We start from the raw sequence: 22968 nt of genomic DNA on the forward strand, positions 1-22968 counted from the left end.
TTAGCTTGAACAAACAAGTTTAAAGAGTTATTTATTAATACATTAAAAAAACATTTACAGCAAATATATGAGTGCTAAAATGAGCACAATGTTAAATATTAAAATTATTCTAAGGATAATTTACAGTTCATGATAAATAAAATAAAAAAACCACAGTCAAACAGTTTGTCACACACTTTACAACCGACATATACTGAGAAACATCTGCTGTGGTTGTGAACTTTGGTGCTCCAGTCAGTCTCTGCTCTGGTCCAAAGATCTTTCTATCAATTAAAAACCAACCAGCGTTCTGTATCCTAAATGATTAGTATTAAGATGTGAACAACAGAGGATGTGTGCAGTAGATCTAGCGGTTTCTATTGACTAAACAGAAATTGGTTCAAGGTTATCAAGTGTGTCTTTTTGTGCATGTCAGGCTGCAAACACGCCCTCATGCTGGTGGTGCATCTCCAACATCACCCCTTTCCTTTTACAAGAGTGACTCAGTTCTTACAGTCTTTCCACTGTGTCTGGCATCATTTACTGACTTCTCTTCCATCATCATCCTTGCTTTCTCTTTGTTTTCACCCTCCTTATCCAAAACTGTGGTCCTCTCTTTCTCCTTGTCCTCTTTCAGCCTCTTCTCTCTTTTCTTAATGTCCTTCAGCTTCCTCTTGATGGCAGACCGGTCGCTCTGACTGCACACTCCCAGAGCCTGGGAGACAAACAGGGTATGGAAATGTAAACAGAAGAAACGTTGATTCTGTACAGGTTCAGAACACTACAACAAAACCAGATTTTAGTATTAAATGTAATAAATATGTATGCAAATGTTGATACAAGTCGCTGTCAAACAAAAGTGGCAAAAGCCCAATAAAGAGATCAGAGGCAGTTACATTAAAGTAGCCATCACCAATAGGGCTTTACCTAAAGATGAGATATTATATCATCACAAATAAACAACATCACAGTAAAAGTTAATGTTGAATGACAACACCACACTGTAGCATTGATATGCCAAAGGTAGATTCTGAACGTGTAGAAATCCCATACTTTGTCCAGCAGAGAGCACAGACGAGCATATTTTAAACTGAAATGTCCCACTCAGTACACGTTTGTAACAATTCTTTAAATAACCAGTTTTAGGGGATCCTTATGTTTGATTATGTTATGTACAGCTGATGTATCAATAAGATTTTTTATGTATATAAAAGAAAAAATAAATGATAAAAATTAGGAAATATAAAGAGGACTAAATCATCACATAAGTGTGGATGGATATAATAAAAGCATTTTTATTTATTTTCATGGTATACTGTATATTAATTTCCCTGTATGCAAGTTTTTTTAATATGCATTTATTTTATATAAATTAACTATTTGTGAAGATTTTATCTATAATATTACATTTATTTGATCCTTTCGTTTATTCTTTTCCCTTTTGCTTTCATTTCTCCCCATTGATTCTGCTTTTCCACATTTTCTTATTTTACAGATTTCTTTTTAATGGAGCTCCTTTCACTCCATGTAAAAAAGGTCTAGTAACATGGCAAAAACACTCACATATGCATATACATTCAGTAATGCTGTTAAGTTAACAATAAAAAGGCAAAAAAAAGTGAAAATGGCATTTTCTAATCACAATGAATGCCATCAGTGTATCTGTGATAAAGTGATAAATCGGTTTGTCTCCCTCATCGTCTTCACTGCTCACCTTAAGTTTCTCACTGTCCATGTTGAGCAGCTGCGTCCCATCCACACCTCTGGCAGCGAACTCAGACGCGTACTCGTCCATGTTCATGGCGATTAACCACAGACACACCTGCTGGTTGTCCCACTCCAAGACGGGTCGACTTTGCCACTGGTTGTTGTTATTGGTGGGAACTGGGTCATCGTCCAACGTCTGACAGGACACCAGAGACAGACGGAGTGAGGAGAAGTGAAGGAAATAAATGAGAGGAAAGTGTAATTAAGGCAGAGAGTAGGCTTGGGGACACAAAATGATTGGACAAAGAGTGCTCTGTGGGAAAGTAAGTCAGAAAAAAGACAGAAAAAGGAAGAGAAGGACAGACTCACCTCAGTGGAGGAAAAGGTGAAAGTGTGAGACTGTCCAGAGAGGGAGTGAACAGAGACATGACCCACCATGCTGGAGCTGTCCACTGGAGAGCCAATACTCTGGAAGCAAGAGAAAAACACCTGCTGCCTGCATACTGTGCTTCACATGTGTTGTGTGTGTATTTTATGGAAGCCATTTCATTCAGTGTGGTGTAAAAGAACCCCAACCCAGTTAGTATGAGAGACTTCTGAAATTAACCATTTACTTACCTCGAAAAAAATTACTTTGAATTCAAAATATCTAGAAACCTTCTATAGATATTTACTGACTTATCTACAAACAATAAGTTCATATCTCAAATGATTAAGTATCCCCAAAAATAGAGAGATACAAAGTAATTCAAAGTCAGTATCTTCAAATGAGAAATTTCCTCAAAATAATGATTTACGACATGAATTCTCATTATTTTGAGATATAAAGTCTTTATTTGGAGACACTAGATCATTATTTCAATTCAATGTTTTCTGATAATTATTTACAAATTGCTCTATACCAAAGCCACGTTTCATCTTTTAATTTTTCTTTAACTTAACTGGCAGAAATAGGCTTCCATAGTATTTAGATCAGAAGGTTCAGACAGAAGAGAAGGGTGCAGAAAGCAGAAAGCTGTGAGCCTCATTCATATCCTTGTCACTCCATTTTTTTTCTTACCTGATCTCTTCTACCTGTGGTGGTCAAGTACGGTAAGCTGCTGCTGGACACAGACCGAAGTCTCTCCCTGCCTCTCTCACCGTCAACTTCTTTTTCTCTCCCTCGCTCCCCAAACCAGGGGAACGGCAGGCAAGAAGGCATGGAGGTGATTGAACCCGACGGAGAAACTCCAGCGGGCTCATCCACCAGGTCACCACACGAGCCCCTGGTACAAGACAATAGTTACATTTCCATTCAAAGCTGACACAGACAGAAACCCGTTTGGTTTAGTTTTGTTTTTGTGAGATCACACCTGTTGTTTAAGGACCTTTTCCTGTGTTTCTCACTTCTTCTTTTGGTGAGAGACTTGCGAAGGCCACTGAAAGAAACAGACGACAGTCATGTAAAGTAACGGGAACAAGTTTGCTGTGTCTGAAAGGGAATCTATAAACCATCCTGGCTTTTTATTCAAGGAAATATGAGATAAATATATTATGTTGTGACCCCAAATCTGAGGAAAAAGAAATGTGCTGCACCTGAAGTCTGGAAATTTCTTTTTGGATTTTCTGGATGCAGAGGATTTGCAAGGTGAGGGGGTGAGATTGTCATTGATGTAGATGGGAGGAGTGAAGACGGAGCCGGTGGGAGGTTGAGGACTGAAGGCTGACAGAGACGAAGTACTGGACAGGTTGCTTCTGTTGCTCCTTTGCATCGCTGTCGGAGCAGACAGTGACTGGCTCTCTGGTGGTTTCTGACCTTCGTCTTCCTAAAGCAACAGAGGACATGTGGGTTTGAGTTTCACAGTTGCAAACAGCAAATTTAATGTCAATTTGTCAAATTTTACGGCCCTGCCTCCTACCCGTTTCCTAAAGCTCTCTCTGAGTTTGTCTCGAGAGGGTGGGTGGCGCTTGGATTTCTGGGCCAGCTGAGCTCTGGCTATGTGAGCGCTGCAGTCTAATCGTCCTGTATCAGGGACTGGAATTAACCAGTCCGGACCTGAGAGACAAACACAATTCCTGTTGCTCAGTCAAAAAAACAAGGCGGTTTAAATTTCAAACTTGAATTACATTGTTTCAACACGATATATAATTTCTGTCTCACCATTAAACAATAACAAAAGAAGTAGTTTGGTGAGTTTGTGAAGATGCATGCGATCATGGGAGTTATTGGCCGTGTTTCCGTTAAAGTAGAAGCAAATTTTGAACCAATTTTTTTGTATGTATGCATCTTTAATGTTGCATTAAAGAAAATGTGAATTAGGGATGTTTCCGTGTTCAGTGTAATGCTGTTGTAAAGAAAAATGGAGAGAAATCTTCCAGAATTGGATACAATTGGGCAAATTATCATTGTTTTCATGTTTCATGTCAGCTCTTCTTGACCGGCAGAGCGGAAACAGCTGATTAGTCATGCGCGTGCGTACATGTGTTTGATGTACGCAAAGTCAGATTTTATTATTTCCATCTCCCATTTAGCGCATAAACTATTTTTCGAAAAAGACAAAAAACACCTAAAGCGAGCGTAAAAACTTTTATGCACATTTTCAAAAGTTTTATTGAATTTTGGTGTTCCTATAAGGCGTTTCTCATGCGAATCTTCAATATGTGCATAGAAATTTGTTGATGGAATCACGACTGCTGTCTTCACCTCCACTGCTGCCATAGACATTTTAATATGGAATAGTTACATGTTATACCTGTTAAGATAACAAAAACATCTGAACTCTTCCCATTTCTAATCCATTAAAAAAATTGACATCAAAACTTTACAATAATAATGCTTTTGAACTTTCCAGTAGCTACACAAAGTCAAAGAGACATACAGTCCCTCTACAGTTGCAGTAATTCAGCTGCTTACCTGTGACTGAAGGCTCCACAGAGTGGTTCGTTCTTTCAGGTGCGAGCTCTTTTCTCTCTAGCTGTGCTATCTGTGATAAGCAGTGTGAAACAATGACTACAGAGGAATGGCAGGCTCAGTAAAGTAAATCCATCCAGGACTGAGAAGTCTCCTCTCACCTGGATTTGCAGTCTTTCAACTGTCTCTCTGTGCAGCTTATCTCTCTCCTCCATTTCTCCTCTCAACTCTGCTTCTCTGTTGTCCCTCTCCTCATCTCTGAAAAAAACATTTTGAAAAGCACAATTTAACTCGCTTTCAAAATACACTCCAAGCTATTTAGTAATATTATTGCACATTGTCAGAGAAATAACTGGATTGGAGGGATTAGTTAAATACCTGCTCTGGTATTCTCTGACCAGTCTCTTGGCCTTATTGTATTTGATCTCCAAGCTTTCTGATTGGCTCTGGGCATCAGCCAGTCGCTGGCTCACAACCCTGCACAGTGTCTGGGCCTCTTGCCAATACCTGATAGTAGAGTAGAGTGAGGGGGCATTAACACCTTCTTAACCACCATTATTATCATAATGGTTCTCAACATGATTATCTTTTTTTCCAGGCTTTAGGCTCCCACTGAGTCTTTAAGCTAGATTTGTATATACTTACAAATTAGTCATTTTTCACGTCTACATTGGCAAAATACACGTATGCGATAATATGCTACAGAAAAATGGTCACAAAGCAGTGGGTCTATGTAGCATCATACTTCTCTAGTTTTTCAGCTTTCTCCTCCCCATCTTCCACACTTTGCTCCAGCTCAGTCCTCTGGCTCTCCCAGTCGACCTGCTGCTCCTCCCATGCCTTCAGCTTGGCAGACATGCAGCAAAAGAAGATAGCTTATGTTTGTATTTATGAACGTCTTTCATAAATGTCAATGCACGAGGGGAGAGAAATGTTATTTGGCACATGTGGCGCACAAACTATTCTTAGAGTTGGAGAAACGGTCTCCAATCCTCTTACTTTAAGAGTTTTGACACTACAAATGAAGAACTCGCTGATCTAACACAGTTGGGTAGAAGAAAAGCCAGATTTTCCACTGAAAGGCTTTTGCCAACCCAATTATGTCACAGCGGCGATTACTTCAAGGCAAAGGCAGAAAAAGCAGGGCCGACGTAGAGGAGTGTTGGAACATGGCCCGTGTCCTAGTAACTCCACACCGAGCCATCTCATACACAGTTAAATGGGTCAGACTGTTCCAAATGTGGATGCAAAGGTAGTGTATTGGAGTGAGTACACTTATTGGTTTGTGTGTGTTTGAGAGACAGTTGAGTGACCTACCTTTTCTTTAGCGCGGTGAAGTTGGGCTGTTCTGCTTCGTATTTTTAACTGAAGCTTTAAAAAGACGGAAAAAGGAGAACAAAAGGAGAATGACATTTGATTATATTAAAATTATTATACATTATTTGATTAAATACTGTATAATTATTCAATTAAAAACGGCATGTTCTTTGCCTCACACTGCATGGGATTTGCACAAAGTGGGCATGTCTGTAAAGGAAAGAACCCATTTTCATTTAGATATCAAAAGTCAAGGGACTCGTTAAGAAATGGCCATGCTAGTTATTCCTCACCAAAATGTTATCATAACTGTGGAGCATTATATAGCCCCTAGTCGACGAGACATCACAACATGGTTGGTACCAGTGGATTCCTTATCATGGGTGTCAAACTGATGCGCCCCTGCTTGGTTGGACCAAAAACCTGCAGCCACATGGCCCTTTGATGGATCAGTTTGACACCCCTAGGTCTTCTAGTTCATATGATACGAGCCGGCTGATGGGACTGTTTAGAGGCTTATCAATGAATTAATGTTGAAAGTTAAGTACCTGCTGGTATTTGAGGCAGAGCTGGTAGTTGTCCAAACTTGAAAGAACAGACACGTCCTCCTCTTCATCTTCCTCCTCCTCCTCTTCCTCCTCAACCACTGACTTCTCTGACATGCTGCCATCATTATCCTCATCCCTGCTAGCCTTTCCCCTCTTCATATATAAAACAAAGGAAAAAAATAATCAAACAACAGAACTGTTAGGACTGTCAAAACTCTTACTAGACAACACACCTTTGTGGATGTTTTTTCCATTTCCAGGCTTTCGTTGATCAGTCTGGCCACCTCGCTCTCCACGCCCTCCTTCTCTCGGCCAATCAGAAACCTGCAGCCGAAACAGAAAAATCAGTACAAGCTGTGAGCAATCACCCCCTAGCCAGGTAAAGCACAGGTGTTGCTAATAACATTAATCATGGCATGGTAAGCTATGACACAACGCCAGGACCCTGAAACTGAAGCAAATAAAATGTACACTAATGTCAGTGCAAACAAGCTGTTTTTAACACTCTCTCAATGATGACACTCAAAAATGTAGAGGTTTTGCTACAAATCCTCCCATTTACAGGTTGTTTTGTTGGAAACCCCTATTTCAGACGACAAAGAAAAAAGCTCATGTGGATATACTAAAGAGGAAATGTTAATGTGGTCATTTCTGGCATTAAAAGCTTTGCTGGCTAGCATCCTGATCTGCAGTGTCTGAAAGGCTGGCAGACAATCTGAAAACAGTTGGCAGTAATGTCAAGTACATATCATATGTAGTTGATAAGCTAAAACATTCTGGATGTTGTTTATTAAAAGGACTGGTGTGGTCCTTTAAAAACAACATCAAGGGGGGAGAAATTATATTTATCTTGCTACCACCTCCTAATCTTTAAATAACTAATTACGTAACAAACATGTAAAAGTCTGAGTCTGTCACTGATCAGAGGAACAGCTCTTTTTAACTCACAAATCAAATACCAGAGCAAAAATGCACTGTAATACCTCGCCTCCAAATCCCTCAGGGGAACGACCTCACATTCCACCACTCTCTCAAACTAGCACCAATGTATACAAATATTAGAAAGACACTGAAAAAGACACTGAAACTTACTTGACAAGGCCTGAAGTATTCTTTAGGACTGTGGCTGCAAACAGTTGGGAAACTCCAACTAAACTCACTCCATCCACCTCCACTATCTGATCATTCACCTGAATCCTAACACACACGCACACATGGAAACAAAAGAAAACCTTGTGTTATCAGAGCCACACTCAATCCCCAGTGAACAAGTAACGGATGTTAAAAATGTACCTTCCGTCCCTCTGTGTTGCTCCTCCTTCAGTCACTGTCTTGACAAAGATTCCCAGCTTTTCCAGTCCCTGGTCAGCTCCCACACCCATTCCTATAATACTGATGCCCAGACCCTCATCTCCTAGAAGGAGAAGATATCAGGAATGTATCCTCAAACTAAGACTGCTGCACCATAAAAATCACATATCAGGAGAAACCTGGGTTTTAAAATGAGATTGGAAGATGAGAATATTGTGACAAATCTGTCTTTTTAACTAAATATATGTCAGCTTCTATTTTTTACAGATAGTCACGCTGATTTGTTTAAGTTATCCAAAATCTCCCAAAACAATGAGCCTAATTAACAAAATATCTAACCTTTGCTTTGGGAAAAGGTCCTCTGAAATGTTTACATCAGAATCATGGCGTGTTGTTAGCATCTGTGTACTTGTAATGATCAATCCCATTGTCCTTGTAAAATTCAAAGCGCGTGCCAGATAATCCTTATTAGGCCTACATAAGTAAACACCCTGCTAATACACATAAAAGGGAATGAGATAACAGGGTAGAGTGCACAGACAGAAATTGAAAACACATTTTTTTCCCAAAGAATTGGTTAAAAAATGCGCAAATGGAGGTCTAAAGAGAGTGGAGTACTGGTTCTGAAGTGGAGGTATCTCTGCAGGAAGTAAACATGAATGAGCTGTGATATTTAGCAGCGTCTCACTCTCTGCATATAGCTCTACTGTATATGGGACTCCTGGAACATATGTTCCCTCCTCAGGATATGATTTGCAACATTTTGCTGCAGTAGTAAATATACCATTGTGTGAGTAGGCCTAGGCAGCAGATATAGCATATTATATTATATTATATTATATATATATATTAGCATCATCAATCACTAATTATTGATTGACTTAGTTCCCAATTAACACAAGTGTTAGCATCATGTTTACTATAAAAGACCAAACTGCTTTGTAAAATGATGAGAATAATTATTAATTATTGTAATATTATACAACAGTAGACATGAAGACAAATAACCTCTTTTTTTTTGCAATACTGTTACTATTTTCAAATGTGTACAACTTTGCTTTTTAGAGTGCTTGGATCCTGATCTTATCTAAGAACAAATCCAATATAAAGAAACATTGATGAGTGTCAGAATCATGGTTATAAACTGCATAAGTGGGTTTTAAGAAGACATTTCTTCTTCAACATGTGAATGTGGCCTAAACATATGAACAGTTAAATGATTTCTTCTTTCTGGGCCCTGATGTGGACTTCAAACATATGTGGACACCTACAAATCAAAACAAAACAAAACAAGGGGAGACAGACATGGGAAAGAGCAGCTACACACCCTTCTCTATCTCCGCTGGGAAGACATCCATCCTGTCCACCCTCTTCTCCAGCTCAAACTCAGCCGAGGCGGACACCGGGTCAATGTCCTCATTGTGTCTGTCGTACTCTGCATTAGAATACATGCTGTACACCTGAAAGACAGGATTCAATATGCAGTTTAAGTTACTGCGACACCTCAACTTAATGTCAAATTTGGAGTGTAAATACTTTTTTATGTGTTGACAGCTTGTACATGTGTTCGCCACAGAGCAGGCTGTAAAGTGATCCATCTGCAGCTATTGACACAACAAGACACTATTTATGTTGGCAAATCTGCCAGAGTGTGAGAGTCAGAGACGGAGAGAAGCACGAAGTGCAAAGACTTCTGCAAACTGTACAAGCGTAATTACAGGATTGCAAGAAAATCTCAATGTACACACTCCACTTCCTCATGTCAGCTACTGATACTACTCTGACCACTAGTGCAATAGTTTGTGATGAGCTGCGCCAGATTAATGCAACAAACACCCAAAGGAATGTTTTGTGCTTTTTTACTGAGGCAACTCTGAGCTGAGTGCTGACAGAACGAAGCATGTGTGATCTTGCCTTTCCTCCTCCTCTAATGGATTAGAAACATGGCTTTGGGCTAACACTTCTCTTATACGAATTCAAACACCAGCCGGAACTGACAGTGACTCAAATCTACCATAAAGAGCTTCTGTAAAAGCATGAATGCTGAGACATGTCACCCTGCAGCTGTCAATTAAGTAAATTATAAATGCAGAAAATCTGAATTTGTATTGTTCTTCTTACCTTGATTTTTGCTGAGGTGAACCTGACCTTTCTCTTTGCAACTTCTGCTGCATCCTCCTCCTCCTCCTCCTCCTCCTCCTCCAGATCGGACATTTCAGGCAGACCAGGAATTTCCTCATATTGCGATGAAAGATTTTCATGTTTAAAGTTTTCACATTCCTGTCTTGAATGCTCTGGTTGAGAGTGGGATTCCTGCTCATACGCAAAAGCCTCATTTTCAATCCCACAGATAACTTCAGATCCTGTCTGGTCCTCTTTGTCTTTGCCTCTTTCTGCATCATCTTTTCCATCAGATGTTAAACCTTCTTCTTTCGTGGTTCTTTCCTCCTCTTCACTTTGTTTACATTCTTCTTCTCCACCTTTCCCCCCTCTGTCATTATCCTCCTCTTGCATCATGCCTCTCTCTGTCCTTTCAGCACTTTCTTCCACTCCTGCAACAATCTTTTTCTCCCTGTTGTTCCCCTTTTTTGTTGACTTCTCAGCCTGTGCAATGAACTGTCTGTTCTGCCCCTCCCTTTCACCCTCCCATTCTTCATTCACCTGCTGATACTTGTCTCTTACACCATCTCCGACATCCTCACTCTCTCTTTTACATGATGACATGCTGGCTGATAACTCCTTCTGGTGTTCTTCTGAGGGAACAACTGGATCTCTCGCTCTCAATTCCACTCTGTTTTCCAGCATGTGAGGTCCTGCTGTTTCCACGCTGGGCCCTTCAAAAACATCATCCACTAGCTCCTGCACACTTTCTCCTACAACTTTGTACTTTTCCCCCTCATCTTTAAGCTGCTTTTTGTCCTCTGTCTGCTCCTTTTCTTCTTCATTTTCATCACTTTCTGATGACCCGTTCTTTACGTCAACTAGCTCTGCCCTCACTGGCTCCTCAGGGGTCAAGTAGAGGTCCAGAGTTGGGCCTGCTGTCCCTTCATCTTCCGCTGGTGATGCTGTGGTTTGAGCGTGTTTGTCGAGACAGGAGGGTGATTCGTTGGATGATTCACTAGGGTCATCTGATATGGGAGATTTAGGGTGCCTTGTCAGCGAGGCCTGTGCAGGAGGCTTTGGAGAGGAAGTATTTATGATGGGTAGGTTTATGGATTTGTCTTTATCAAACCTGTCCTCCTCCTTCCTTATCCCACTTGCCTCATCCTCCTTTTCAACCTGGCTTAATCCTTGTATCTCCTCTTCCCCTTCTCCTTTCCCATTTGTCACCCCCTTGCTTCCCCAACCTTTCAAAACCTGCTCTCCACCACCTCCAACCTCCATCACCTTGGTCTCAAACAACCTCCGCGTGACAGTGAACTTCTGAGCTAGAGCAGCTCTATCAATATCCGTTATTTCCTCTGATCTGGATGATTTATCTCGCAGAGAAGATTCTGGAGTAGAAATGCTGGCCACAGTGCTGAGAACAGACGAGGGACTAACGACCGAACGTCTGCATGCAGAGAAAGGTGACGTTTGAAGCTGTAAAATGGGATTATGGGGAGAAAGGAGGGGTGTAGAGCCAGAACTCTGCACTGAACCACCATCTTGTTTCAGCTGCTGGTTATCCATTTGCAGGAAGATGTTGTCTCGGATTTTGTTCCCCCTGGTGCTGTGGACTCTCCCTCTGTTGCATGAGCTGGCACTGGTGGTGGCGCTGGTGTGGGACATTATGGGATCTGACAGGCTGGATGGCAGCCTAGTTGAGTGAACAGCAGAGCGCTGTGCAGCTGCAGCAGCAGCTTTGGTCCCTGGTTGTAGGCTGGTCGCAGTGTCAAATGAACATTTGATGGCGTGGAAGTCAGACTTATAGGTTATCCTGTGAGGGGAGGCGCTTCTGCCTTTGTTGTCCGTCCGCATCATCTGGGAATGGAGGTTCTCTCAAGAGAGAAACAACTAAGGAGGAACTTTTCAGAGCAAATGACAGACCTCAGCAATTATTGAGCAGGTAGATAATGTTTGAGGATATGCTGGTACAGTGGAATGGTAGCAATAAGGCAAGGAATATGCTGGATATTGGAGCAAGTGTGTTTTAAGAGGTTCTATGTGTTTTATGACAGCAGGTGACAAAGGCAGGCACTGGAAACTTCATTGTCATCATGTAGCCTTCACCAGAGCAAGAGCCTCCTGGAAGAGTAGTTTGAGAAAAAGTAAAGTACAATACATGTGAACTTGCACAATCTGAAGTCACATTGTAAAATCTCTTCATTGCTTTCACACAAAATGCATTCAATAGTGGCATTTTCCAAAATCTATGAACTCTTTTCTCATTTGCACCAAATTGTTTTCAAAAACACATTCAAATTCTGTGCATTTCTGCAGTCACCTTATTGACATGTATATAAAATCTTAGAATATTTACAATGACATGAAGTAATACTCCAAACACAGCTGGTTGCTATTCCAGCTGAAAGCCTACCACAGTGTGCTGAAATCGGGAATTTGTTTCTTCATTTTCCAATTTATAATTTTTGCAAACATTAGTTTTCCAATTACTATATGCAAAGGAAAAGAATAAAGAATACTGAAGCAAATAGCTGCAATTCTGAATCATTATCACTACGTACAGCCAATAACGCGAAAAAGTGTTATTCATATTCTGTACGTTAATGAAACAGCAAACTGATTTTATGTGAACAATTATTCAAACTGTAGACTAATGTTCTCTGTTGTTGATTTTTTTTTTTAGATCAGTGTGGCATGATATAAGATATGTATCAAGATTATTGGTGGTGAGTTTTGAAGGTCATATTAACTGTGAGGCCATAATTTATGTTGGTATTGCAAACTGTATGAAGCGTTCTTTAAAAAACAAAAGTGGCTGACCAATGCTTGCTAGCAACTGAAAATAACAAACAAACTACAGGCTAATACAAATTACTGCTTAGACAAACTATCAATTGGCTTACTCATGACTTGCAGTTATCAGTGCTAGTATTAAGATAAACAATTTTCAGGGTCAGTACTCACACTCACTGCGAAATTGGAAGATTACAAACTGTGCGCACCGCCAAAAACAAACATAGCCGTTTCTGTTACACAGCTACTTACAATTAACCTGTCTAGAGCACCAATGAAGTCCTCAGGGCAACCGCTGCTTTCCCGTGCGGTCGGAAAGTAAAGCTACCATATGTACGTTTCAGTTTTCTTTAATAAACGCATAAACTTAATTTGCGTTACTTAACCTCAATATGATGCCAGATGTGTTTTTCCTTCTCTCCACTGTAACCGTACAGCACACCATACAGTAAAACGTCAGTATTATTTTTGTCATTAACCTTGATGCTAACTGTGAATAAAACACACGAATTGATGGCAACAGGAGTTTACGACAGCATTTGAATGCAGCAAATCTAACCAACCTGGTTGAAGTGCGCGCGCAGTTTAAAGGTCGTGACAACCGTTGCGACGACAACAATTTAACAGCTGAACTAAATAATTAGCCAGTGTACAAACATGTTAGCTATATAGCATTTCCTGACACTATTCCCGACGGGTTCACCTTACCATACAAGTGTTTGTCTGCAGTCAGACGGTGCTGACGGCTCCCTCGCTGTGATAAATACAGACAGATGGCGACTCATGTCTCTAAATACTGTAAATGGATTATCCTCCGGTAATCCTGTGTAAACTACTCCAGTAACTGTGAAACACTGACGGTGAGAGAATACCAGCACTGGGACAAGTTAGCCCCATTTGGGGGCAACAATTGTTACATCTGTGCCCTGTCATTTATCTATTTACAGCAGGAAGTCTTACAGTGTTGGTCACAGTTTACTTTAGCCTGTTTAACTACTGGCATCTGTGGTAAGTGTTAGACTAATACAATGTCAGTGATGCCTTCTGTAACACAATTACTGCTTTTATTGCCATTTTTAGTGTCTCTTTCCATAATGGCCAGTAATTTACATTTTGACATCATACAGTGCATTTACTCTACTATAGTTGTATCCTACATTGGTATCAAACATGCAGGTTACTGCTACATGCACTTACCTTTACCTGTCTTTCAGCATTACTGCCAGCGATGCCATCTGCTGTGAAAAAGCAATATTTCTCTGACAGGTTCTCCTGGGCTCAGAGGTAAGCTTTGTGTGAATATTCACCTGTGTGCATGATGCAGGTTAGTGCAGTCCGCCAGATCTCACACCACCTACCTGTGTGTGTGTGTGTGTGTGTGTGTGTGAGGCAAACAAGAGCAGTGATGCAGCACCTGCTGATGTATGTGTGTGTGCCTATCTACCTGTGTGTGTGTGATGCCAGTGGGTGAGTCGGTGCAGTACCTATGTCTGTCTGTGAAGCTGGCTTGTGTGGCAGATGGACTGGATTGGACTCGACTGGACTGGACTGATCCGTGCGGAGCCGAAAGAATGGTTCTGCTCGGTGTGACCTGGATCTGACTGGAGACCATTGTCCCAGGTGGCACTGGGACCTAGTTGATATAAATACTGGCCAATCACAAAAGCCTTCTTCTGAATGAGGCTAACCAAAGGAGGGAGGGGAGGCAGGGGAAGTGAATTGAGGTAGATGGAAAATGAGGGAGTGATGTCAGGGTGGGTGGCAAAGTAAATTTAGAGAGTTAAAGGCTGCAAGAAAGTGAGTGAGGCATAGTAGGAGAGGCAGAAATTTAACCTGGATTGGAAGGAAATGTGAAAAGGGGTGGCAATCATATGAATTGAGTGGAGAGAGCAGCAAATTACAGGTATTACAGGTATAACTGCTTGGGAATAATAGCAAATACCCTCTATTTAACTCAGCAGTGGTATTTATAATTATTAGCAGGTAAGATGAGAAATACAGAGTGCTGACATAATCCTCAACTCCCATTTCTCCCACTGGCAGCAGGTCACCTTGACTTTTACACAAGTGTGTGTTCTTACCTCCTCAAGCACACAGCAGGATTTCTTTTTGAAAATCGGCATGATGACAGTCATGTCTTTAACACTGCCAATGTGTTTGAGGACAGTGGTTAGCTGGATGGTGATCATTGAGCAGGTGACAGGATGGTGGAGGTGAGTGCAGGAATGAACCTCCTTTGGCTCTTTGCTAAGCCTTTTAATGACTGCAGATCACAACAAATCAGTGTTATAGGCTCCTACACAAAGCTAGAAGATAGATGCAGGATAAAGATTTTTCAATGGCTGATGTTGATATCAAGAAAGCAGGGCGGCCAATGGTCGATATATATTGCTGATCTTATGTTGGTGTTATTGGGGGTTTAATCATTAATCAAATGGTTCCATAACCAAATTGTATTTTAAAAGCAACTGAAATGTGTTCTACTTTGCACTATGCATTATGATCATAGCACAGTATCATATAAACCAACACTCACTAAATAAAAGTTAACAAATAACATGAATCAAAAATAATTTTCATTCATTCATTAACCTTAACTGCTTATCCGCAATTGGGTTGCGGGGGGCTGGAGCCTATCCCAGCTGACATTGGGCGAGAGGCAGGCTACACCCTGGACAGGCGGCCAGACTATCGCAGGGCTGACACATAGAGACAGACAACCACACTCTCATTCACACCTATGGGCAGTTTAGAGTCACCAATTAAACCTAAGTGCATGTTTTTGGACTGTGGGAGGAAGCCGGAGTACCCGCTTAGAACCCACGCTGACATGGGGAGAACATGCAAACTCCACACAGAAGAGCCGCAGGCGGGAGACGAACCAGCGACCCTCTTGCTGTGAGGTTATTATTATTAAGCAATATTTGACTAAAGACATGATATTTCAGTCCAAATTATGTCAATATGTAGTTTAATTTTTATTCATCAACAAAATAATGATAATTTTGATATTAAGTTTAATTGACAAAAATTTTTTATGATCCCTATTTTATTTTTTATTTTTTATCAACCAGTAAATTTTTTTAAAACTCTCAAATGTTAATATTGGCATCAAAAATCCAATGTGCAGCAGTGGTACTAATTATAACTTTCAATCCTTCTTTAATGAACTGCTACTTCATTAAGAGTCAAATTAGGTGGAAAGGACAGATGCTTTCTTTAGACTGAGATACTGTCTGACAGTTCAAATATTAGCTGTGTGTGTGTGTGTGTGTGTGTGTGTGTGTGTGTGTGTGTGTGTGTGTGTCCGTGTCTGTGTGTATGTGTCACGTAGGCTGCATTTGGCACACAGTCATGCCCCATATGGTTATCTGTTCAGTCAACCATATTTGAGTTTCCCAGCTTCACGGGGGAATTGCACTCAATCCTCCAAACATTTAAATGCAGACACACACACACACACACATACACACTCTCTCTGCTCGACCCATGGCTGGGATGAACACACAAGTCAGCAGTTTAAACGAGCAAAGCACAATGTAGCAGTTCTGCAGTTCTGCAGCTCTGCACCGTTAGTTTGTGCTGTGAATCAGTCTGGCGTGTCCCTTAAACTGCACTTTTTATAGCTTCAGTGTTGGTGCATCTCTGGATCCATAAACAAAGATACTGCCACTTTGTGTCTAGATGTGTGTACTGCACATTTATTATTTTAACAACATCAGTAATGATGATGCAATTCTGTGGAGATGAACATGAAGAACTTTGCTGACAGAGTTATGGATTTAATTGTCACTAGGGTCAAACACAATAAAACCAGATCTTCATCACATTGTGATGTGCTTCAGAAAGACGCTTCCATTTATATTTTTGTCCTGCAGAATCATCAGATGAACATACAATTGTGTTTTTATTTTATTTTATTTAGTGCAGTAGACCATGGCCATAGTAGAAAATATGTCACATATACCAGTAGAAAATACTTTTCTTATGCTATTATTCATGCTATAGTAATTTAGCCTGCTTTTCTCCAATTTTTTCAGAAAGAACACCTTAAAAATAGAACATTACCAATTTTGAGACAGCTGGCACTGACACACACACACACACACACACACACACACACACACACACACACACACACACACACACTTCATCTTCACAATGTGGTGAAAAGTTGCTCAGTCACCCTCCAGTATTACAGTCATGCATGTGGAAGTGCCATTTCAAACAGATGCAGCAAGGCAAGCGTAAGCATCAGCACACACACATCTGCAACAGGTGTATACATTCACACATCGTAAATCACCTGATGCAGTGCAACTAATGGCTTTAACAATGTCAGCATGCCAGCATGCAGGATGAAAGGAGAAAAAGAGAGTCTAAGTCGGAATCGTTTAAGATAGAATAGTAAATCTCCTGCCTCCCTTGTGTCTCATTTATCATGTTAAAAACACTCCTTGCTCTCCTCTTTAAATCTGACCTGCCAGGCTCTCCTCTCCCTCTGTCTGTTACTCTCTCTCTATTTGCACGTAGAATATGCATGGGACATAAAGTGTGGTTTTAGTCAGTACTGAATGCTCAAAACCTCCCTGCTCCTCCTCTTCATCCACCCTCCCTCCCACCCTCCCTCTCTCCCTCCCTCTGCTGCGGTGGCTGCGGTCATCCTAGTGACTGCATCTCTTCTGGTGTTGCCGCCCCTCTCCCTCTCATCACTTCACAAACCAAACAAGTGAAACTAACGCTGCTTTGTTACTGTTTATACACCATTTCACATGAGGCATCCTTCAAATCCTTGGCAGCTGCATCTTCTACTGATCTTTATTTAGGTTCATAAATGTCTCTGTATACAGACAGTGCTCATATACTGCTTGTTTATGCTAGTTGCCTGATATGACGACTACTGGCAATGCTTTGATTTGGCTCCTTGTCTCCTTTCTCATAGCAAAATTTTGGTCTTATCTTCCCATTATCAATATAATTATTTGTATGTACGTATCGGTTTATATATAGAAAACTGCATATCTTGAATTCTGGTTATGTCTTCTTCTGGAGTATAATTACTCAGATTGTCCCTGTCCAGCTGGTTATTATCTACACATTAATTATAAACATATGGTTTTAAGCCGTAGTATGCACACTGTGGAAAGGCCTGCTTCAAGCTAAAATTAAGCAACATCAGGTCTCTGCAGCTTCTCACTTGCTGCAATGGTTGTGTCAGTGTATTAAATCAGTAAACGACTGTTACAAAGCATTTATTAAATAAGCAACCCCCAACTTCTCAGTCATTCAGACAGACTGAAATGACATTGACAATGACAATGAAAGGCCAATCTGACGAGTCAATCTTCAGTAGTCAAGAGAATACAACTACTCTGCCACGTCTTCTGTCAGTTTTTTTTTTTGGTAGATGACTTTGCTACTTCCTGACCCAGTTCTCCCTTATTTGCATAAAGTTAAAAGGTCTATATTTATAGCCCTCCCTATTTCTCATGTTGCATCCCAATTTGGTGCTGCATGCTATCCCACAATGCCTTAGAAAGTGACTCACATCCCACTGAAGTTGAATAGGAACAGTGATTTCCTTGTGCTGTATTGCACTGGGTGGGTTTTTAACTGTAGGGGGCAGAAATGATCCCGCCTTTCATTGTGGTGTCCACTGCTCTGATTTTTTTTTTTTTGTCAAGTTTTTTTGCAACTCAAGTACCCTTTACATATGCACTGCAACCCTGAATTCACAGCCAGCAAGTGGGTGTGTTGATAATGTTTCTTTCAGGTGACTTGTGCGAAACCATAAGAATATAACCTTCCAAGGATGAAGAAGAACTTTGACCCCCAAATATGCAGCACAAAATCCCCTAGAGTTGTTTAAGGCAGGGTTTAGTCTGCATGTTGTCAACCAGATTATAGCCAGACCCAGGGTGTCGGCTACTTGTAAAACAATCTGGTCATAAACTCTGCCTCTCAACTCCATTTTCAAGCTGCTAACCGAAACTGTAAACAGTGACTGGCTGGCACATAGAAAAGGAAGTCTTGGCCCAGATATACGTATGGGGTTATCTAACGTACGTCCACTGACGACACCGTCCATTATCGTCAGACCAATAGCTGGTTCTGAGATTGAACCTGGAATAACACTAGTTTTGCACACCACTGCCTTCAAATCACGTTTGTGAGAGCAGTCACTTGTTGAAAAATTAATGTTATGATTATATACATTTCAGTGTTTTCTGATGCATCCTACAGTAGTTAGCTACTCTGTTGGATGCTTACCCTCGTAGCACCTGCTAACCTTATATATATTTGGGCTAGGTTTTGGGCTCTGACCTGCACTCCCCACCCATGTGCACACCACTGATACATATCCTTTGAAAGCACCTGTAGTTTTATCCCCAAACAAGTGTCAGATCAAATATATTTGAGTGCATCGATCTACCCCAAATGTGATCACTGGATCTACCTAACAGCAGGCCTTGAATCTAAGCATTATAATGTTCTTTAGTAGGCGAACAGAATTCATTGCACTACGACTTACATGCTATATTCTCTCTTTATTTTTTAGTATCGCACTGTGGTGTTCTGCTCTGCTGTTATTTGAGAGCCCTCCAGTTGCCCTCAAGAAGCACATAAAGGCAGACTGACACAAGTCATCTGCATGCCATGATGAAGGCAGCAGCAGCCTGTAGTTGTGTGAGGCAGCTCGAAGCAGAGGGGCGGGGAGGGGGCGCAGCCGGAGCTCACATTCATTAACGACCACCGACAACCGGGGAGCCTCCTCCGGTAGCACCACAGCGATCACCGACACACGACCAGGGAAGATGGTCGCGGTGCAGACGTCCCCTAATTTGTCTCCGTCGGCGGAGTGGATCTGCTGTTTGGATAAAAGGTGGGTGAATACACTTGCACGAGACACATCCACGTTGTGCATCTCCACACAGCAATAATTGTGTTTTCTCAACCTCTCTTTCATTCATCCGCGTCAACGTGATCAGTCGCAACCGGCGATTGCTGAGTGTGAGTGTGCAATAATAATAGCACGATTCGCCTCATTATGTAGCACACTATAGGTTTCTGTCATTTTTAGTCACTATATACCCCTCATCTAGTGATGATAAAGGCTGCAGTGCATAACAATATACACCCTCTTTTGTAAAAAATCCTGTTTTGTATCTGCACGGTCAGAAAGGCGTTGGTGGCTTCGAGGTTCACTGGGATGTCTCTGCACTGCATGGGGCTGTGATAGATGGCTGGTTAGACGCACATGGTTTATGTCTGTCTGCTTAAATCAAATAACCATACATTTTTAAAATACTACCATCCACCGTAGCGTGTATGTTAGTGATTTCCTCAAAACAAGGGTTAGAGGCAGGGCTGTGCACTGGTTTTTTTTTGGTCTTGCCATTTTTGCCACAATGCTGCATGTGAGCATATTTTTCTAATCTGATTGAACAGGTTAGAATAACTGAACAGCCAAATTAGAGAATGTTGCAGTTTTTAGAAACCCTTTCAGTCAACTCTGTATCTGTCCAGTTAATATTAAAGGTCCCATGCTTGCATGCATACTGTGTCAAAAATGCATAGTATCCAAGGGAGAGGGCTTGAATAAAATACGAGCACGAAAGGGCAGCTATACACTAATTACTGTAAATGATTCTCCTCACACCTGAAGCAAACAATGATACATAAGACATGCATCCCACAGCGAACACCCACACATACTGTACACACCTCACCATGCGATGACACATCCTCACGTTACTATTGGCAACCTGAAGCTACCATCTTGTCTTTTCATCCTCACCTGTAATAAGACAGGATGCATTATGCAAATACAATGTGCTGCTGTATTTAGTCACTGATGGAAGTGTAGGGCTACGACTACTGATTATTTTCATATTTTAGTCATATGATTATTTTTTCTAAATTAATCGATTAATTGTTTGCTGTATATGAAATACCAGAAAATTGTAAAAAATGTTCTATCATAAAAGACTGCACCAAATGTAGACACCAGAGAAGCTGGACCACTAAATGTCTTTACATTTTTTCTTAATAAATAAATTATCATTATATATTATTAATATTTTTAACTTTTTATTGACTAATCTATTAGTGTTCTCATTGTGTCAGCATTAGTTGAGTGTAATTTGTTGTTGGGTTGGGTTGGTGCAAAGCCTTGAAAGTTTGAAAACATGCTTAATTTTAACCATTATGTTTCAAGTTCTAGAATATGCTTGAATTTGTACAGAGTGCTTGAAAATTCTTAATAATCTGGCGTTTTCATCAACACAATCTCTCATGTTATAGATACGTTTTCATGATCTAAACATAATCAAAGTAAATATAAACAGCTGGGAAAATAAAGAAAGTGTTATTATACATTGATTGCTGCGGGTATAAATGAAGACTGTAAACTTTATTTTTCGCAGTTGCATTTATTTTAACAATTTACATGTGATGATGAGGAAATTTTGAATTTAGGTCCCTAGTGTATGAACTCGGAACATATTGCATAAAAAATACAACATATTGCTCCTCAACTCACGATTAAACCTTGAAGACTGCTTTACCCTTAATATACATGATAAAAAATGAAACACGAGGATAGCACTGCAATTTGACTTTTGTGGCAATGTTAAAAAATCAAACTGGAGTACTCTTTCCTTTTGTAATATGACATAAAATCATTGTGAGAGGGGTGTGATTCTTACTGTACGTAAATGTTACCATGGGTATCCAATATGGTGTTAAGGATGAAAACAAATCAGCCAAATGGAACACCACAGAACTGTTTATCCTAGACTAAATGCAGCAGATCTGCAGCAGTAGGTGTGTGTCAGTAAGGGCAGCCAGAGTCATAAGATTATACTGGACAGGATCTTGTTGGAGAGCACTGAGTGCTCCTCAGCTATGCACCTCCTCATTCAATCAATATCAATCAGTGTGTGTGTGTGTGTGTGTGTGTGTGTGTGTGTGTGTGTGTGTGTGTATGCGTGTGTGTGTGTTTGCGTGTGTGTGAGGGAGCTTTCATCTACGGTAACTGTTGATGTGAGGAGAGAGAGAGGTGGGGAGAGGAGGAAGCTAAAAGAAAGGCAAAGGTTAAGATACGACTGTCTCTAATATATCCGTCCAAAGACATTTATTGCCAGTGAGTGCAAAGTATGTGAGATAATATCAGATTTGTTTTGCCCTAGGCAGGTGATAGACAGTCCAGTCAACACACACACACACACACACCAGCGACACACATCTGGTCAAGATACCAGTTTAGATTGACTGTCCCTCTGCTGCAGGAATATATAAGCACAGAGCATTGTGACCAGTTTGTAGACTTTAAGATGACATGAAAGCAATAAGCCAGAGACAAAATCAATTTTCTCTAAATTAATCCTATTGCCTCATACATACATTATTTGGGTTAATTTGTAAATATGACATGACTGGATGAGTCATTTTATGAGTCATTTTTAAATGATAAAATGCAAGCTGAACTGTGCTAAATGCCGATATCATATTCAGTGTTTTAACAGGATCTCAGGTTGTTAGCGGGATTGAAGATTGGTGTTGAAAAAGATGTGTACATACAATTGAAGCGTATCACTGCTAATGTAACATGTTAATTTGCCAGTTTGGGAAATCTTGTTTGTGTCGAGGCTGTCTGACATTTGGTTTGGCTGCTACAGTTCAACCTATGATTTATTTGTCTGGTAACAGTACATTTTTCCAGATGGATGTCTTCCTAAAACAATCTGCAGGACCTTCTGGTGTCTAGATTTTCTCTTCAGTGTGTCGGTCGATTTGTAAATCCTGCATGTGCATGTGTGTGTGTGTGTGTGTGTGTGTGTGTGTGTGTGTGTGTGTGTGTGGCCATAATTTGTGGTAGAAAGTTGAGATCTCTGCTGACATGAATGGTGGGAGGAAGGGAAGGGCTGAGGAAGGGAGGAGGAAGAGTGACGAGGGGTGGAGGGAGAGTAAGACAAGGTGAAAAGCTCTCAGGTCATATCCGTCTCACGCTAACAGGGGAGGCAGATTCCTCTGGACAGGCAGGGAGCGAGCAAGCATGGGACAATGAATAAGAGAAAGGACGAGCGAACAAGGATTCAACCATGGGATTATAACTGACGGATTTTAGCGGTTTCACTGTAGACTGATAGGTGAAGGGTGATGCTGGTATTGCCCATTCAACCCCGCAGAGTTAACCTCCCTGTCTCTCCCAATTGCAGTGTGTCGGAGTCCACCTGTCTAAACCATTAACCCAGCCCACGCTGGGAGATGACGCGCCGTCGGAGCATGAGGGCCAATACACAGGCAGTGGGAGGA

At 40.9% G+C, this 22968-nt stretch overlaps 2 protein-coding genes across 3 annotated transcripts in view; one reads left to right on the forward strand and one right to left on the reverse strand.

The window, feature by feature from the left end:
• Nucleotides 1-14: 14 nt before the first annotated feature.
• Nucleotides 15-13001, reverse strand: LOC131979766 (neurabin-1-like). Its single transcript, XM_059343780.1, has 18 exons — nucleotides 12823-13001; nucleotides 9874-11979; nucleotides 9080-9212; nucleotides 7735-7855; nucleotides 7534-7638; nucleotides 6675-6765; nucleotides 6442-6594; nucleotides 5894-5947; nucleotides 5322-5422; nucleotides 4955-5083; nucleotides 4738-4834; nucleotides 4580-4649; nucleotides 3585-3721; nucleotides 3262-3491; nucleotides 3039-3104; nucleotides 2747-2951; nucleotides 1694-1882; nucleotides 15-694 (listed from the first exon to the last, which is right to left on the reverse strand). The coding sequence occupies exons 2-18, from the start codon at nucleotides 11713-11715 to the stop codon at nucleotides 470-472; spliced, it is 3948 nt and encodes a 1315-aa protein (XP_059199763.1). The 5' UTR covers nucleotides 11716-11979; nucleotides 12823-13001; the 3' UTR covers nucleotides 15-469.
• A 296-nt stretch (nucleotides 13002-13297) lies between these two features.
• LOC131979768 (rap guanine nucleotide exchange factor 4-like) overlaps nucleotides 13298-22968 on the forward strand; it is a 33344-nt gene continuing 23673 nt past the window's right edge. Inside the window, exons 1-3 of one of the 2 annotated variants that reach the window (XM_059343784.1) lie at nucleotides 13298-13659; nucleotides 13866-13935; nucleotides 19211-19534. In XM_059343784.1, coding sequence (XP_059199767.1) covers nucleotides 19467-19534 — 68 coding nt within the window. In that variant the 5' untranslated portion in view covers nucleotides 13298-13659; nucleotides 13866-13935; nucleotides 19211-19466. Of the gene's footprint in view, nucleotides 13660-13865; nucleotides 13936-19210; nucleotides 19535-22968 lie in introns of those variants that run through there. The other variant, XM_059343782.1, reaches the window with a different exon arrangement.

Source organism: Centropristis striata, chromosome 11 (genome assembly GCF_030273125.1).
Source record: "Centropristis striata isolate RG_2023a ecotype Rhode Island chromosome 11, C.striata_1.0, whole genome shotgun sequence".
NCBI classification, from domain to species: Eukaryota; Metazoa; Chordata; class Actinopteri; order Perciformes; family Serranidae; genus Centropristis; species Centropristis striata.

Bases quoted from the DNA above. Each gene is read 5' to 3' on its own strand.
- LOC131979766 (XM_059343780.1), bottom strand. From the start codon at position 11,715: ATGATGCGGACGGACAACAAAGGCAGAAGCGCCTCCCCTCACAGGATA. The intron at 7,639-7,734 runs GTACATTTTTAA...CGTGTGTGTTAG, and splicing joins GCAACACAGAGGGACGGAAG to GATTCAGGTGAATGATCAGA. The intron at 3,722-4,579 runs GTAAGCAGCTGA...TTTGTCTCTCAG, and splicing joins TGTGGAGCCTTCAGTCACAG to GTCCGGACTGGTTAATTCCA.